General features: G+C 37.3%; 1 protein-coding gene across 2 annotated transcripts in view; it reads right to left on the reverse strand.

The window, feature by feature from the left end:
- Nucleotides 1–19,172, reverse strand: part of LTN1 (listerin E3 ubiquitin protein ligase 1) — a 73,015-nt gene that overhangs the window by 16,172 nt on the left and 37,671 nt on the right. The window contains exons 20-25 of one of the 2 annotated variants that reach the window (XM_031038455.2): nt 10,142–10,277; nt 9,792–9,936; nt 8,466–8,679; nt 7,772–8,006; nt 7,354–7,428; nt 5,235–5,421 (exon numbers count right to left, since the gene is read on the reverse strand). In XM_031038455.2, the coding sequence (XP_030894315.2) occupies nt 5,235–5,421; nt 7,354–7,428; nt 7,772–8,006; nt 8,466–8,679; nt 9,792–9,936; nt 10,142–10,277 (992 nt within the window). Of the gene's footprint in view, nt 1–5,234; nt 5,422–7,353; nt 7,429–7,771; nt 8,010–8,465; nt 8,680–9,791; nt 9,937–10,141; nt 10,278–19,172 lie in introns of both variants that reach the window. The other variant, XM_006742730.3, reaches the window with a different exon arrangement.

Raw genomic sequence — 19,172 nt, forward strand, 5'->3', positions numbered from 1 at the left:
AAAAAAAGAAAAAGAGAGCACAAACTAGTAGTCCAAAATGTCTTGGGGTCTTGTTTTGTAAAGCAGGATTTCACTCAAAAATATGGATTTCTGGCTGCGCCTGGGCAGCTCAGTCGGGTAAGTGTCCGACTCTTGGTTTTGGCTCAGGTCATGATCTCATGGGTCATAGGATTAAGCCCTGTGTCAGGCTCCCACTCAGTGGGGAGTCTGTCTGAAGATTCCCTCCCTTTGCCCCTATCCCCATTCCCATGAGTGTGCTCTCTCTCTCTCAAAATAAATAAATCTTCCAAAAATATATGGATTTCTGGTTCCTTTTTTAAAAATAGGAAAATCTTGTAAAATAAGTCAGTGAGAGAAAGACAAATACCATATGATTTCACTCATATGTGGAATTTAAGAAACAAAAGAAAAAAAAAAAGCCACAAACAACCAAAAAACAGACTCTTAACTATAGAGAACAAACTGATGGTTCCCAGAGGGGAGGTGGGTGGGGGGGTGTGAAATAGGTGATGGGGATTAAGGAGGGCACTTGTGATGAGCACTGGGTGATGTACAGAATTATATAATCACTATATTGTACACCTGGAACTAATACAACACTGTATGTTAACCATACGGGGATTAAAATTCTAAGAAATAGGAAAATCTGGCACCACTCGGTGCACTAAAGGCATCTGTGTGCTTCAGAACTCATTCCTCAATAACCCAGTTTTCCTGTGTTCACATTTACTTTGCAACTCTTTGGTATATGTACCGGTTTTAAAATTATTCTTCCCACTAAAGCATGTATCTCCTCTTGGTGCAAGACACCATTTTCTGAACACTACAAATGCTCACATACAAGTATCAAGCCATAGGATATGGAATTTATTTTTAAAATATGTTGATCAAAGCACCTAACAATGGAGAAATCTGGAGGACACTACCTTTCCAAGTAACCAAACTTTGTATCACCAATAAAGGACACATTGACATTCTGTGCTTCCTGAGGTGACACACTGAGGACACATCACCAAGTGCAGTAAGTACTCTCGCTGAAAATCAACCAGAAACTCATCATGAGGAAACAATCAGACAAATTCAAATCCTAACAGAGTCTACAAAATAACCAACCTGAATGACAATAAAGAAAAGACAGGTAGGGAAATTATGGGTTAAAGAAATATGACAAACATGATGCAAACATGATCCTTGATCAAATCCTCAATAGAGAAGGAATAAAACTATAAAGGACATTACAGGGACAACCAAAATTATTTGAATACAAATTAGATTATTGCATTAAAATTAAATTTGAGTATAATAACTATATCAATACATGTCCTTGTTCTTAGGAGATATATGTTTAAATACTTTTCGTAAAAGTATTCATGCATCTGCAACTTTCAAATAGATGAGCAGAGAAAAAGGAAATACAAAGAAAGTAAATATAGAGAAAACACGTACAAAGGTACCAACACTAGGGTGCCTGGGTTGCTCAGTTGGTTGGGCGTCCGACTTGGTTTTGGCTCAAGTCATGATCTCAGGGTCATGAGACTGAGTCCCACGTCAGGCTCCATGCTCAGTGGGGAGTCTGCATGAGATTCTCTCTTCCTCTCCCTCTCCCCGCTGCGCTCTCTCTCTCTCTCTCCAAAAATAAATAAATCTTCAAAGGTAGCAACATTTAAAAATTTGTGACTCTAGGAAAAGGGTACATGACTTTTCATTGAATTACTCCTCTACCTCCTCTGTAAATCTGAATTAAAAAAAAAAAAGTTGGAAGTAGAATTTTAAAAAGCTAATGATACATATCAATGGATTTTTTTTGATAAAGGTTAGTATCCAAAATATATAAAGAACTTATAAGAACACCCAAAAACCAAAAATAATCCAGTTAAAAAATAGGCAGAAGACATGAATAGACATTTTTCCAAAGACATTCAGATGGCCAACAGACACAAAAAAAGATTACCAACATCACTCATCATCAGGGAAATGCAAATCAAAACTAATGACATACCATCTCACACCTGTCAGGATGGCAAAAATCAAAAACACAAGAAATAAGTGTTGGCGAGGCTGTGCAAAAAAAGGAACCCTCTTGCACTGCTGGTGCGAATGCAACTGGTGCAGCCACTCTGGAAAACAGTATGGAGGTTCCTCAAAAAAGTTAAATATAGAACTACCCTGCGATGACTGGCTGGCTCAGTCAGTAGAACTCACAATCCTTGATCTAAGGGTTGTGAGTTCAAGCCCCACGCTGGGCATAGAGCCTACTAAAAAACAGTAACAACAACAAATGTCAGGTAATCTTTACAGAAAAATAGATCTGGTGTGGGTGACACAGATCAACTGACCTGTAGCACTGAACTAATTAAAGTACTGTTGCATTTCATTAAAAAAAAACAAAATAGAACTACCCCACGATCCAGCACTACTGGTATTTACTCAAAAGATATAAAAATACAGATTCGAAGGGTTATACACCGTGATGCTTATAGCAGCATTATCAACAATAGCCAAATTATGGAAAGAGCCCAAATGTCCATCAACTGATGAACGGATAAAGAAGATGTGGTATATATACAATGGAATATTACTCAGCCATCAAGAATGAAATCTTGCCATTTGCAACAACACAGATTAAGCTACAGAGTATAATGCTAAGCAAAGTAAGTCAGAGAAAGACAAATACCATATGATCTCACTCAAATGTGGAATTTAAGAAAGAAAACTGATGAACATAGGGGAAAAAGAAAGAGAGGCAAACCATAAGAAACTTTTTTTAAATGGGAAACTGCAGAATTGTTTTATTTTTTGTTGTCGTTTTTAAGATTTTTTATTTATTTATTTGAGAGAGAGCGCACGAGCAGGGCAGAGGGAAACGGACGAGAAGACTCCCGGCTGAGCAGGGAGCTCAATGCAGGGCTCGATCCCAGGACTACATCCCAGGGCTTGATCCCAGGACTCCAGGATCACGACCTGAGCAGAAGGCAGATGCTTAACTGACTGAGCCACCCAGGCACCCCAAGACACTCAACTATAAAGTATAAACCGAGGGTTGTTAGAGGGGAGGTGGGCAGGATGATGGGCTAAATGGGTGATAAGTATTAAGGAGGGCACTTGTGATGAGCACTGGATGTTGAACATAAATGATTAATCACTAAATTCTACTCCTTAAACTAATATTACACTGTATGTTAACTAACTGGAATTTAAATAAAAACTTGAAAAAAAAATCAACGGACTTTTAAAAACACATGTATATTACCCAGAAATCCCACTCCTAGCTGTACAACACAAGAGAAATGAAAATATATGTCCACCCAAAAATTCATATACAATGTTCCCAGTAGCTTCATTCACAATAACCAAAAAGTGGAAACAACCTAAACGTCCATCAATCGATAAATGAATAAACAAATGTAGTATACTCGTCACACGATGAAATATTATTCGGGCATAAAACGGAATGTAATACAGATATATGGCATAACATGCATGAATTTGAAAACATTATGCTAAGTGAAATATGCCAGACACAAAAGACTACATATGTGAAATGTCCAGGAAGAGGCAAATCCATAGAGTCAGAACACAGAATAGTGGCTGCCAAGAGCTCGAAGGCTTGAGAGGAAATGGGAACTGACTGCAAATGGGTAAAGGTTTCTTTTTTCAGGTGTTTTCTAAAATTAGAAAGTGGTGATATTTACACAATTCTGTGAATCCAGCAGAAACACCAAACTGTATACTTTAAGTAAATTTGATAGTATGTGAAAAACATATTAGTAAAGCTATGAAACACACATAAGCTCATGGCTTTGTTCCAGTTCAATCTGATTCACTGGGAGTTGTTGTTTTTCTTCAAGAAAAAAGTTTTTTAAAAGCCTAGATTTAGGACCAATTACAGTGCTTTTTAAAAAATTCTGTTTGCTTTAGGATTTATCTAATTAGGCTATTAACTGAGTTATTCTGGTTTAACTGTCACCATTCAGTTCAAGTTCCAGGCTCATTAATGCTGCTGTACAATTCTTTGTGCCCCACCCCAATTCTGGTTTAATGAAAAAAGTGATGCATGGCCATTTTCAAAATTTCTGAATATAAAATGATAAGAACAAAATTCTTACACATGGAAGACTCACTTTGCTGCAATTTATAAGAGATCAACAATATTTTAAGAAACAAATATAAAAGCCCAACAAGGAGTTCTTGAAATACATCACCAGCAAATAAAACTAGCTCAAGTCACAAACATAAGTGGCCAGTCTACAGAAAAATAAAACAATTTAAACATCTAGGTCATCGTTGCCTCTGTAATTTGATCTTCCCCTTAGATATACAAATGCAAAGATGCATATGTTCATATATTTGTACCAAGGTATGAGTTATTAGCAACGACATAAATTATAACTTAGGAATTCGGAAAAATCACATTGGAAATGAATGCCATATTTAATCACACCTCAAATATGAGGTAATAAACTGTTATTGTACTGACTTGTCAAAAAAGCCACTGTTTATATTTAAAAAGCCATCAGTTTATTAAACTGATTCAATCAACATTTTATTGGAACTTTTTAAGTGGGGATCAGCCTAAAGAATAAAAAGAAAAAGAAAGAAAGAAAGAAAACCTGGAAATTTTTCCAGCTTTCTTCCTAGACAATGAGGTCTTTCTTCCTAAACATGAGACAACAGAGACATCTAGTGGCTGCTAGAATAATTTGGGCAAAATAATTATCTTAAGATATTTTTTACCATTTTGAGATAACAGTTTGAATTACACAGTAATATTTCATAGATCTTGCTCTAAAAACTGATTTTTAAATAAGGTAAATTCCCCATGATGTATTAATAAAATTTCCAAACGGGTCAGAAATTGACCAAAGGGGGAAAAAAAAAACAAAAACAGCAAGATCTAAGTCCTTTGGAATTATTACTGCAGTAACACAAAATTAAATTATGTAAATCTTGTTTCCTGCAGTAAAAGGACTTGGTGGCTACATTCAGTAAGAAAAAAATTGATTCAAGCATATTCCAGAGATTACTTTTCAAAAAAACTGTGTGTGTGTGTGTGGCGGGGGGAGGATAAGGAAGTTAAGGGACAGATATAAATTTAGCAGAATGTCTGAAGTTAGCCAGGGAAGATTAAAATGTGAGGCATTTCCCCTTTTTTCAAAAAGAGCGGAAACAAAGGGTTTAGAACAGTAACAGAAACACACAGATGACAGAACTGTCAAAAGTTATCACCTATTTACCTGAGATGAAGCAGCTTTGAAGAAAGTAAGTATTAATTTCCAGGTGAGGAGGTATCCCAGAACATAGCAGAAGTCTTCACTCAGTGGCTTAATAGTTACTATCTGTCCAACAGGAATACACCCCAAAACATTTTCTAGCAAGTCCTCCTGAGTTCTAAGAAGAGACATCAATGCTGCCGGTGGTGACCTATGAATCAATGATTAAACACCACAATTTTCTTCATAACTTATCCCTTAAAAAATTGACAGCATGTATACACTTTAAGCATTTCAGAAAAATCTTTCTCTATTTTTCAAAAACCATTTTAAAAGTCCCCCTTTACAGATTCAGCTTTAACTGCTAATCTTAACTGCTAATTCTGCTAAATTAAATATATTTAATTACAAATACATTAACATATGTAAACAAAACACATTTTATATTCATAAATATGTAAAATATTTTTCATATTTATATTAATTAAAATATATATGATAAATACTATAAAATATAAGCTCTAGTAGTTAGCGATACCAGGTCCTACCAGATCCCTATGAAGAGTAAAAAACATAAGACTGTATGTCTTTTCAGGAAAGTAAATTCAATATTCATATTAATTTATGACAATGTAAATTAATTTTCTTTTTTTTTTTTAAAGATTTTATTTATTTATTTGACAGAGAGAGAGACAGCGAGAGAGGGAACACAAGCAGGGGGAGTGGGAGAGGGAGAAGCAGGCTTCCCGCCGAGCAGGGAGCCCGATGCGGGGCTCGATCCCAGGACCCTGGGATCAAGACCTGAGCTGAAGGCAGACGCTTAACGACTGAGCCACCCAGGCGCCCCTAATTTTCTTCTTTACTGAACTACTACACTCCTTAATACTTTCAGATGAACTTAGGAGATTCTCAAAAAGTGAAATACGTGTGTATATCCTGTCAAACTCTGACATTGTAGCTCAGTTCTTTCCTTTCACCTGTGCAACATTTCTTCCCTTGTGGCTTCCTTTTCCCAGCCCATAAACACAGGTCTTCAAGCTTCTGCCCTTGGATTTTTACCTTCAACACCACTATCCCATCTACCAACCCTTCTCTATTCCATACCAACGGTCACTGGATTTTACAAATATCAGCTCAGGTATCTCTCCATTTCCATGCTGCCCTCCATGCACTATTACTGTTTCTAGAATGGTCTCCATCTCTGTGTGCTTCTTTGTATAATTTATGATTCATACTATAGCCAGAATCAGCTGGTACTTTTCCCATCTTCTACCAAATAATGCCCTAAATCCCAGAAAATGTAATTTTTAAGGCCCTTCATTATCTATACCTTCCCTACCTACTCTACATATATTCATCGAATATTTATCCTTTTATTAAATGAGCAGTATTCATGAGTCTGCGTTAGGCCAGGGACCATTCTGAATGCTATGAATATAGTCGGGAACAAGAGACAAAACTTCCTGACTTTACAGAGTTTCTATTCCAGTGGAGGAAGATACAGACAATAAAAAATATGTTAAGTGGCAACTACTCAACACTCCCCAGTACATCCTGAACATTCACGCCTTCGCACATGGTACTCCCTTAATTTATATGGTCTTCCCTGCCCTGCTGAAGTGCTACCTAACTTGACAGATCCAGAATAAATGTCTTTTTCTCAAGAAAAAGTCTTCCCTTCTGGTGCAAGCAGCTGTGTTCCCCCAGCATGCTATCTATCCTCTTCCAAAGCACCTGCCACATACTGTTTTCTATTATAGAGTAATATCGTCTAGATTATAAGCTCCTTATGAATAAGAACAATTACTAAACACCATATTCTCCCCTAGACATTTAATACTTTGCACAAAATGGGTGCTCAACAGGTATTTAAATTGATATACTCTTTCCACAGCTACCGTGTGGTCAAAGAACGTTCTGCCAAATAGTAGCAAACTGAAAATATGATTTAGGAACAATTAAGGAGAGAAACTATCTTTTTTGGCTGGACTCTTTCATTTTTATCTTACAGATGATTTTAAAAGATCTATTGAATGAATATATGCTCTAAATTCAGAGCTTTTGTGTCTATCCATCTTCTGAAGTTATTATAAGTGAGGTAGATTATGAGAATTAAATAAAATAAATTATTAAAAAAACTTACAAGGCTGGTTCTTCTTCTTCATCTCCATATGACTTTAGATTATCCTGATCATATTGTGGTAATTCAGGCATCAATCTACAAGTCAGAACATATATTATACTACATTAAACTGTTCATTGTTAAATCATGCTCAAGAGCAGAAAGACCAATACTTACTTTGTAATGAGTATATTTTTAAATGATTGTTTTCTGAAATAATCACCTATGGCCAGGACTATCTAAATGTAAATGATGTATAGAGAACAGTGACCTAAATGATCCAAAATCTGGCATCCCTGTTATTAAAATGCATGGTTGAGTTTATTTTTTTTCTTACTTTGACTTTTTTTTTAATGACCAAGGGTTAAAACTAAATATATATATATATTTTTTTTTTTTGGAACCACCACAACATTGATTCAATTGGAAGAATTCTTACTTGTATAGCATATGGTAAACAGCAATTTGCACAGGCCGAGCTCTGTAGAGGAGTAATGGGGCCAATGTATTTAACAAAGTCTGGAGATACTCTGGTAAGTTTGTTTTTTGGCCAGCAACCAGTCTTGAAGGGAGTTTCTGACTCAACAGCTGGTCTTTCGGGATATATGTTAATGTTTCACACATGGGCTTCAGCACTGCATTCTGAAAGGATGTTTCAGATGTATCTTCACTTTCTTCTGATGACAAAAAGGAAAGAAACATGCACATCCCAAAATAAAGTGAGTAACAGAACTTGACTGATTCACGGTTAAACGTCATTTAAGAAAATGAAGTAAAAAATTGACAAAAGTAGAGCAGTCCTCACTAGAAACCGTTTAATGTAATCTTAAACAGTAATCATAACTTCTATTATCTCATCCTTAAAAAAGAGAGAAGTTTGAGTTATAAATAATCTATTCAGGTTATCTGAATTACTATTATTTTAACTCGTAATAGTCTTTGGATACTTTGCCAGTTTTCAATTCTTGTCTGTAAAGCAGAAGCATATGTGATGCTTCTGAGATGCCAAGCTTTCTCTCAGGTTCTTTTCTTCACTCTTCTGTAGTGTTTGACTTAAGCAGCCAAAGCTTTTGTTTTGAATTTTTCAACTAGTCATTTGCAATGAATCCCACTATGATTCCCCTTTCACTTGCCTGTAACAGTCACCAAAAGAGGTAAAAGCAAACTGTGGATGCCTTGGGAAAAAAATTCTTTCCATTCACTGATTAGATTTACAGGGAGATTGCCAATGGTATCCAGAGTTGCAGAATCGAAAAAAGCACTGAGCTCACAGGCCAAATCACAGCTGACACAGGCAAACAGTTGTATAAGTGGAACAGAATACAATGCATGATTCTCACTTGTTGTCTGAAGAAACAAAAATGAAATAGGTTAGCAGACATCTACCAGAACACCACAAATCAAGGGATTAAAGAAAACTCTCTCAGTTCTCTAAATTTTAAAATAAAAAGCAGTTGAAGTATAGAGTCTCAGAGACATTTATACATTTTACATCAAAATAACTTTTAAAAAAATTAAATACTAAGAATTAGAATCAATCCATTTATTCTGAAATGCTCTCTATTTCTAAAACTATGAAGGAAAATATCAAGTACCATTTACCAAGTGAAATTATAAAAACATATTTATAATTTTCTCAGGAGCCCTCCTAATTGGGTATTATTAAGTTATTTTTAAAATAAGGACACTGGGGGCGCCAGGGTGGCTCAGTCGGTTGAATGTCCAACTCTTAACTTAGGCTCAGGTCAGGATCTCAGGGTCGTGAGACTGAGCCCTGAGTCAGGCTCTGTGCTTAGCAGGGAGCTTGCCTGAGATTCTCACCCTCCTTCTCCCTTTGCCCCTCTCCCCAGCTCATAATCTCTCTCTCTAAAATAAATAAAATCTTTAAATAAATAAATAAATAAATAAAATAAGGACACCGAGGCTCAAGGAGGTCAAGTTTGAACACCCTAAGCCACACAGCTAACAGCAAACAAAGCAGAGATTCAGACCAATTCAACCCTAATGATTTGCTGCCATCAGAGCCCACAAATACTATGCTTGCTTTGTGTCATAAAAAGAGCATTAATTCCCTCTGAATTTGCTTAATCTTTAATGTATTACTGGCACAGTACATTTTAATAATAATTTAATTAAGAGCTAAAAAGATGAAAAAACTGATCATGAAAGATAAAATCTCCAAGGGCTGTGCTACAAATATTGTATTAAAATGAGCTAATGGAGAGAACACTTTAAGAGCAGGAGATTTGGTCACTGAATGATACTGGCAGACATTAAACCTCTATCACTTCACTGTTCTATCAAACAGTAACTGGTGAGGAATACATCTATAAAGTGTTTAAATGTTTGCAAAAGAGCTAATTACAATCATTACGTAAAGAATAAGATTAGTAGTTGGTTCTAGTATACAGATATGCATGAAGACTTAACAGCGGTGATGACACATCGGGTTAATTTACCTCCAACCAAGCCAACATGGAGCACATGATGAAGTCCCATTCACTCTCTGCCAAAGGAGATGAGCAGTATTTCAGAAACAGGGAAAGGAATCGGATTATTTCTATATTTACACCTAGTATCTCTGGACTTACTTCTGATAGATTACTGTGATAAAGACAAAAAAACAAAAAAACATGGAAGAATGATAAGGACATTCAATTAAACTATTTTATTTTAAATCTGATATACTTATGAAAGGTTGGCTTAAATGTTTACTATCCTATTACTGTACAAAATTGTGACTATAAGATACACAATCTGGATACACATTGTAATGGGGGAAGGAGACACAGTATAAAATATCACCTACCAACTGAAAAGAAAAATATCTTCATGATCTTTCTTCCAGGATATTAGAATTTTTAATATACCATGTAATAGCTCCCCATCATCTATGCTTCTGGTTTGCAGGCAAGAATTGAAAATGGCAAGATGTCCAAAACCTCCTAAAGTAAAATTCAAAATGAAAATTAAAATGCACACACATACACACCCCCATCTATCTATACATACTGCCTTAAACCAAAGTCTTGTCTTAAAGATGCAGAAATTATTGCTTTCTCTGAAAAAACTGGTTTTTGATAAAAAATAGGGATGATCATTCTCTTAGACCATGCTAACGTTAAGAGAGAAAAAGCATTCTTTTCTTTCTTCGATATGAAACTTGAAATGAGGAAAAGCAATTCTAGTGCAAATCATGTAAGCACTGTAATTACTATAAAGAGAAAATGCAAGAAAAATCAATCACTCTTTAGAATGGCAAACTACCAACTCATTCTTATATCGTTAAATTGTGTGCAACAGACCAAAAAAAAAAAATGAAAACTCAGAAAAAAAATTGTATTGCTACTATAAAAAAAAGAAAGTCTATTTTGAGATAGGTCAAAAACCTTCTCCAAAAATGTCCTGGTTAAGAATTCTAAAAAGGGCTTACATGAAAGAGTCAACAAATAAGTGTGTAAGCTCCACAGGGCAGAAACCCTTTCTCCATACCAAGCACCTAACACAGAACAGGGAGTGGGGGTGGGGATGGAGGTACAGGTGGGGTGAGTAAATGATATTGTGCTTTACACTAACCTGTGCTGGGTTTTTTTTTGTTTTGTTTTTTATTCTGGGTTTCTTAAGTATAGGATTCACTCAGTATACCCACCTCTCAAATAAAAACAAACATACAAAAAACATAGCTAGAGTGTAAAGTTAAATAAAGATGGGAAACAGAATATGTCGTTCCATAATTCATACATTCACTCAATAGGCATGTACTATGTCTGAAAAGCTCTCATAGGCTCACCACTCTTTAGAATCCCTGGTTCCTTCTTATCCTTCAATACTCAGCTTTAGTATTGCCTCCACTCTATGTAACTCCCACATATATGAAATACAGCCCTCTGCATTTCTCTGTTCTTAATTATCATGTGTTTGTTGCCTTTACAGCACTAATGTTTGTTACTTATTTATTGTTATCTCCTCAACAGAAAGTAAGCTCCATGAAGGAACCTCGTCCGTTTTACTTATCACTGTATACTTCCTCCTAGTACAATGCCTGAGATACAGACATTTATTTTGACTGACTAAATGAAGATGAATAAATAATGAATACCAGGTACCTTGTTAGATGCTGGGGAAAGATGAACAAAATCCAGTCCCTGAAGGGACTCATCCAGCAGTACTAGCAGACTTAAAAACAAATTACAATATAATGTGGACAAAGAATGGGAGCCTAGAAAAGGAAACAACTATCTCCATCTAGGTTGTGTCAGAAGAGGCTTATCAGGGGCGCCTGGGTGGCTCAGTCGGTTGGGCATGTGACTCTTGGTTTTGGCTCAGGTCCTGAACTCATGGCTCGTGCGATCAAGCCCTGAGTTGGGTTCCACGTTCAGCAGGAGTCTGCTTGGATATTCTCTCCTTCTGTCTCTTCCCCCACTCACTCGCTCTCTGAAATAAATGAATCAATCTGAAGGAAGGAAGGAAGGAAGGGCTTCTCAAAGCTGGCATTTGAACCGGGATTTATCAAAAGATAAACAAGTCGGGGCGCCTCCGTGGCTCAGTTGGTTGGGCGGCTGCCTTCGGCTCGGGTCATGATCTTGGAGTCCCTGGATCGAGTCCCGCATCGGGCTCCCTGCTCGGCAGGGAGTCTGCTTCTCCCTCTGGCCCTCCCCCCTCTCATGTGCTCTCTCTCATTCTCTCTCTCTCAAATAAATAAATAAAATCTTTAAAAAAAAAAAAAGATAAACAAGTCTGCGAGAGTAGCAAAGGGGCACTCTAGCTAAGGCACAAAGTGGTAAAAAAGTGTAGAATAGGAGAGACATCACCAAGATGGCGACATAGGTTGTTCTTAGCTTTGCTCCCCCTCACAAGAAAAACAACTAACAATTATTCAAGAACAAGACATCACTGAGACTTCTACAGGGGTCAGGCTGAAATACCCGCTACATCACTGAGATCAAGACAGACGCATTAGGAAGGTAAGAGAAGCAGCTATCCACTGACTGCACTGTCCTCCCCAGGACAGTGCAGCACCATGTGGAGAGGTCTCCCCTGAGACTCTGGTTCCTTCAGTAGGAAAAGAGAACCCAGGGGGGAAACCAGCACACACACACCCATTATTGTGAGTCCCTTTGTGGGAGCTCCTACTCTGATCTCACAGCACTAGGACTGCTGGGAAATTTGCAGGGCTCAGCCACTGGGACTCTGACAAAGAATGGATGAAGCGCTTGTAACAACCAGCACACGGATCTTGGCAGACCAAGTTCATATCTGCAGTGCCCAGCAGAATCCCAACCAGTGGCTTTGCTTATCTGCAGAACCAAGCCAGGGGCACACTGACCAGTGAACACAGCAGGGTGCAGATGTGCCTGATTCTGATTCTTAAAGGAGGAGTTCTGACAGCCCTAAAGCCCAGTGGTATTACCCACTCCCAGGGTAAGGAGCTGAGCCACAGCTCCCCCCTCCCCACCCCCCCCAACACACACTGTGGAGCATCTTCCACCCCATCAGACCAGAAGGGCTGGAGACAATCCCTGAAAGCTGTGTGGCCCCATGGCACTCAAGCCAAGAGGTGGCTGAGTGGGACTGATCACCCCAGAGCAAAGCCATGCATTGGGGCTTCCCCGGCTCCACACGGGCAGAGTGATTAATTCACAGATAAAGCTGAGGGTCACTCCTGGTCCCTCCTCCTCCCACCCAGGCAAGGGAGCTGAGACATAGCCCCACACATTGTGGAGAGTCTTCCAGCCCATCCGACCAAAAGGGCTCGCAAAAATTCCTGAAAGCTCTATAGCACAGCAGCACTACAACCGAGGTGGGCGGGCACAGCTGATAGTCTGCAGACCAAAACCGGTGGCCCTGTTCAGTCAAGGAATTTGGGATGCAGTTCTGCTTGAGTTTAGACAATATAGAGCTTTACTGGCTTTAGACCTCTTTCTGCCACTGTGCCCAGGCAGGAAATCTAATTTGTAGCCCCACTCATCATCGAATACAACCTTTAGCTAGTCTGACCAGGGAACCTAAATAACCAGAGCACACAGGAAGCTCCACAGTCCATCCAACAGCCCTGTGTCCAGCGGCACTTGAATGGTGAGCACAACCCGTGGCTTCCCCCATCTGTGGAGCATCACCTGTCAAGGGAATTCTGTGCACACTCTTGCCAATTCAGGTCCCCAAACAATGAGCTGTATAGATTCTGGAATCTATCCTGTTGCCCTGGCAGGGCAGAGAAGCTAATTCATAGCCCAATCCACTGATGAATATAGTACCCAGTCCTAACTATCTAGTGAGTCTGACCAGAGAATCCAGGCAACTGCAGCACCAAGCTAGCAGTCTTCTCCAAATGTTAGCCTCCCCCTGACCCCACCAGCCCTGCTTCCTCAGAGCTCAGCTTTGCCCAAAAACAGACTGTAATAGCAGGCCCTACTTGCACAAGGACATTACCAGCAGACACACCTAAAAACCCAAACTGAGCTGACTGGTAAAGAACTATCTCTGCAAAACAAACCTATAAATTATTAGTGTTTGGAAGAGGAGCATAATCGAATGTGCAGATACCAACGTAAGGAATAAAGGATCACAAATAATCAGATAAATATGACACCCAAAGGAAACTAGTAAAGCTCTAATAATTGATCCTAAAGACATGAAAACCTATAAACTGTCAAAGAATTCAGAATAATTCTCTTAAAAGAAGTTTAGCAAACTCGAAGAAAAGAAGCTAAACAAAATTAGGAACAATGCATGAACAAAATGCAAAGCTTGATAAGAAAACTGCGACCATCAAAAAAAACAAACAGAGGGGGCGCCTGGGTGGCTCAGTCGTTAAGCGTCTGCCTTCGGCTCAGGTCATGATCCCAGGGTCCTGGGATCAAGCCCCACATCGGGCTCCCTGCTCGGCGGGAAGCCTGCTTCTCCCTCTCCCATTCCCCCTGCTTGTGTTCCCTCTCTCGCTGTGTCTCTCTCTGTCAAATAAATAAATAAAATCCTTAAAAAAAAAACAAACAAACAAACAGAAATTCTGGAGTTGAAAAATACAGTAACTGAACTGAATTCAACCGTTTCAAAAGTAGACTCAACGATGCAGAAGAATCAGAGACCTTGAGGATAGGACACCGGAGCAAAAAGAAAAAAGAAGAAAGCCTATGGGAATTATGGAACACAATAAAAAAAAATTCACATTATGGTAATTCCAGAAAGAGAAACTAACAGAAAGTATATTTAAAACAATAATGGCTGAAAACCTCCCGAACCTGTAGAGAGAAATGGACATCCAGATCCATAAGGATAATTATTTGTGAATAAAGTGAATGTGAATAAGGCTACACTGAGTCATAATTAAATTGTCAAAAGTCAAAGACAAAGAATTTTAAGAGCAGTACAAGCAGTAAGTTATATACATGGGAACCTCCATAAGAGTATCAGCAAATTTCTCAACAGAAACTTTTCAGGCCAGGAGAGAATGGGACAAAAACTTTCCTGGGCAAAACAAAAGCTAAGGGAGTTCATTACCACCAGACCTGCCTTACAGAAAATGCTAAAGGGAGTTCTTTGAGTGGAAATAAAAGAATACTAGTTAGCTACATAAAAACATAAAAAGATATTGTAAATCTCATTGGTAATGGTAAATATATAGTCATAGTTGGATTCTGGAATATGATAGTAGTGGTACATAATTCACTTACAACTCTAGTTTAAAGTTTTTAAAAAATATAGTAAAATTAGGGGCACCTGGGAGGCTCAGTCAGTTAAGCCTCCGACTCTTGATTTTGGCTCAGGTCATGACCTCAGGGTCATGAGATCAAGCCCCACACTGGGCTCTGTGCTGAGCATGGTGACTCCTTTAAGATTCTCTCTCTCCCTTTCTCTCTGCCCCTACCCTGCCGCTCATGGACATATGTGCATTCACTTTCTCTTTCTAAAAATAAATAAATAAAAAATATATTTTCTTAATATAGTAAAAATACAGGGTGCCTGGGTGACTCAGTCGGTTGGGCGTCTGACTTTTGGTTTCGGCTTGAGTCATGGTCTCATGGGTAGTGGGACTGAGCCCCGCATCAAACTCTGAGCTCAGCAGGGAGTCTGCTTAGGATTCTCTCCCTCTGCCCCTCCTCCCACGTGTATGCTTACTCTAAAATAAAATTTAAAAATCTAAAAAAAAAATTAGTAAAAATAACCATAACTACAAAAATCTGCTATTGGTTATATAATGTTAAAAAAATGTAAACTGCAACAACAATGGTAAATGAGCAGTGACTCCAATTTAAAGTCACCGGCTGCATTAGCCCCTAACAAGAGAATCAGCTTGTTCTTTGAAGCCAGCCATTGACTTCTTCCTCTAGCTACGAAAATCTTAAATGGCATCTTTCAGCAGAAGGCTGTTTCATCTACACTGAAAACTTGCCATTGGTGTAGTCACTTTCATTAATTACCTTAGCCAGATCTTCTGGATAACTTGCTATAGCTTCTGTGCAGCACTGACTGCTTCACCTTGCACTGTTATGTTATAGAGATGGCTTCTTTCCTTAAACCTCATGAGTCAACCTCTCCTAGCTTCAAACTTTTCTTCTGAAGCTTCTTTACCTCGTTTAGCCTTCTTAGAACTGAAAAAAGTTAGGACCTAAAGGGAATGTTATAGCTGGTTTGATCTTCTATCCAAACCACTAAAACTTCTCCACATCAGTAGCTTGGCTGTTTTTCTTTCTTATCATTTATGTGTTCAATGGAGAACACTTTTCATTTCCTCAAGAACTTTTCCTTTGCATTCACAACTTAGCTGTCTGGTGTGACAGGCCTAGCTTTCAGAACTATCTTCATTTTCAACATGACTTTCTCACTAAGCTTAATCATTTCTAGCCTTTGATTTAAAATGTGAGACATGTGACTCTTCCTTTCACTTGAAAACATAGAGGTCATTGTAGGATTATTAATTGGCCTGCACTAGGCAAGCCCAAGGAAAGGGAGACAGACAGGGGGATGGCCAGTTGGTAGAACAGTCAGAACACACCACAACTTATCAATTAAGTTAGCTAACTTACATGGGCATAGCCTATGGCACCCCTAAACAATTACAACAGTAATATCAAAGATCACTGCTCACATATCACCAGAAAAAAATACAATACTGAAAAAGTTTGCAAGAATTACCAAAATATAAAAACATGAAGTAAACAAGTGCTGTTGGAAAAATGGCGCTGACAAACTTGCTTGATACAGAATTGCCATAAATTTTCAATTTATTAAAAAGAAAAAAACATAGTATCTGCAAAATGCAACAAAGCAAAATGCAATAAAATGAGATGTGTCTTTACGTAAACAAAACAGACTTTAAAAATGGTAAAAAGAGACAAAGATGGTTATAATATAATGATAAAAGTTCAATATATCAAAAAGATATTACAATTGTAAATATTTATACATCCAACATTGGAGCAAATATATATTTAAGTATATATATATAAAGCAAAAACTAACAGAGTTAAAAGGAGAAATAGTAATGCAGTAATAGTTGGAGACTTTTAACTGCACTTTTAACAATGAAGATAGATTATTCAAAGAATCAGTAAGTAACCAGTGGACTTAAACATACTATAGATCAAATGACCTAACAGATATAAACAGAAGAAAACATACTCCTATATCCTAACTAATATATATGTATTTACTTATAACAAAATTACAGCTTATATTTCTACGTTGATAATATTTAGAACATTTATGCTTCCATTCTAACCAATAACAGCACAATACACATTCTTCTCAAGCGCATAAGGACCACTTTCTAAGATAAACCATAGATTGGACCACAAAACAATCTTAGCAAATTCAAAAAAACTGAAATCATATCAAATACTTTCTCTGACCACAATGGCATGAAACTGGAAATTAATAACAAGAGGAAAACTTAAAAATTCATATGGATATTAACACTCTCCTAAACAACCAATGGATCAAAGAAATTAAAGGGGAACTAAAACTTTTTTGAGATAAACAAAAATGGACACAACATACCAGAACTTGTGGGATGCAGCAAATGTAGTTCTAACAGGGAAGTTCATAGCAATAAATGCCTACATTAAGAAGCAAAAAAGATCTCCAAATAAACTACCTACCTCTTTGCCTTAAGGAACTAGCAAAAGAACAAAATGAACCCAAAGTCAGAAGAAAGAAAAAAATAAAGATTAGAGCAGAAATAAATGAAACAGTGAACAGAAAAATAGTAAGATTAAACAAACTAAGAGCTGGTTTTTGAAGAAACAAAACCAACAAACCCTTAGCTAGGCTAACCAAAGGAATAAAAAAAGAGAAAGGACTCATACCAACAAAATTGAAAATGAAAAAGGAGACATTACAACTGGTATCACAGTAATTCAAAGGATCATAAGAGGCTACTGTTGAAAAACTATATGCCAACAAACTGGACAACCTACAAGAAGCAGAAAAACTCTTAGAAACATACAACTTACCAATACTGAATCAGGAAGAAACAAAATCTGAATAGACCAATTACTAACAAGGAAACTAAATCACTAATGAAAAATCTCCTAATGAAGAAAAGCCCAGGGCCAGATGGCTTGACTGGTGAATTTCACCAAATATTTAAAAAAGAATCAACACTAATCTTTCTTAAACTCTTCCAAAAAACTGAAGAGGAGGGAACACTCCCAAACTGTTTTTACCAGGCCAGCGTTATCCTGATACCAAAACCAGAAAAAGACAAAAAGACACTACTAGAAAAGAAAACTACAGGCAAATGCCCTGAAGAATATAGATGAAAAATTCTCGATAAAATACTAGCAAACTGAATACAGCAGTACATTAAAAGGATCATTCACGATGAGTGGTGGGATTTATCCCTGGAATGCAAAGATGGCTCAATAAACACAAATCAATGTGATACATCACATTAATAAAATGAAAGAAAAGAATCATATGATCATCTCAGTACAGAGAAAAGCATTTGACAAAATTCAACGTCCATTCATAATGAAAACTTTTAACAGATTAGGTGTAGAAATAACATACTGCACTATAATAAAGGCCATAAATGACAAGCCCACAGCTAACATCATACTCAATGCTGAAAGGCTGAAAGCTTCTCCTCTAAGATTAGGAACAAGACAACAATGCCTGCTCTCATCACTCCTGTTCAACATAGTACTAGAAGTCCTAGCTAAAACAACCAAGCAAGAAAGAGAAATAAAAGGTACCAGAACTGGAAAGGAGGAAGTAAAATTGTCTCTTTACAGATGACATGATATAATATATAGAAAATCCTAAAGACTCAAACAAAAAAAGTATTAGATCAGTGAATTCAGTCAAGTTGCAAGATACAAAATTAACATACAAAACATAAAAAAATCAGTAACATTTCTATACAATAGCAACAAATTTTCTGGAAAAAAAAATCCATCCCATTTTACAATAGCATCAAAAACAAAATACTTAGGAATTTAAGAAAATGAAAGATCTCTACATTGAAAACTACAAGACATTAATGAAAGACATCAAAGACACAAATAAATAGAAAGGTATTCCATGTTTGTGGACTGGAAGAATTAATATTGTTAAAATATCAATACTACCAAAAGCCATCCATAGATTCAATGCAATCCCTATTCAAGATTCCACTGGCATTTTTTACAGAAGTAGAAAAAACACTCTAAAAACGTATATAGAACCACAAAAGACCCTGAATAGCCGAAGAAATCCTGCAAAAGAAGAACAAAGCAGGAGGCATCACACTTCTGATGTCATGCTATACAATAAAGCTATTATAGTCATCAAGACAGTATAATAGGTCATAAAAACAAACAGACCAATGAAACAGAATTGAGAGCCCAAAATATGATCAA

The sequence above is a fragment of the Leptonychotes weddellii genome, chromosome 1 (genome assembly GCF_054177405.1).
Source record: "Leptonychotes weddellii isolate Sample4059 chromosome 1, ASM5417740v2, whole genome shotgun sequence".
In the NCBI taxonomy this organism is placed as follows: domain Eukaryota; kingdom Metazoa; phylum Chordata; class Mammalia; order Carnivora; family Phocidae; genus Leptonychotes; species Leptonychotes weddellii.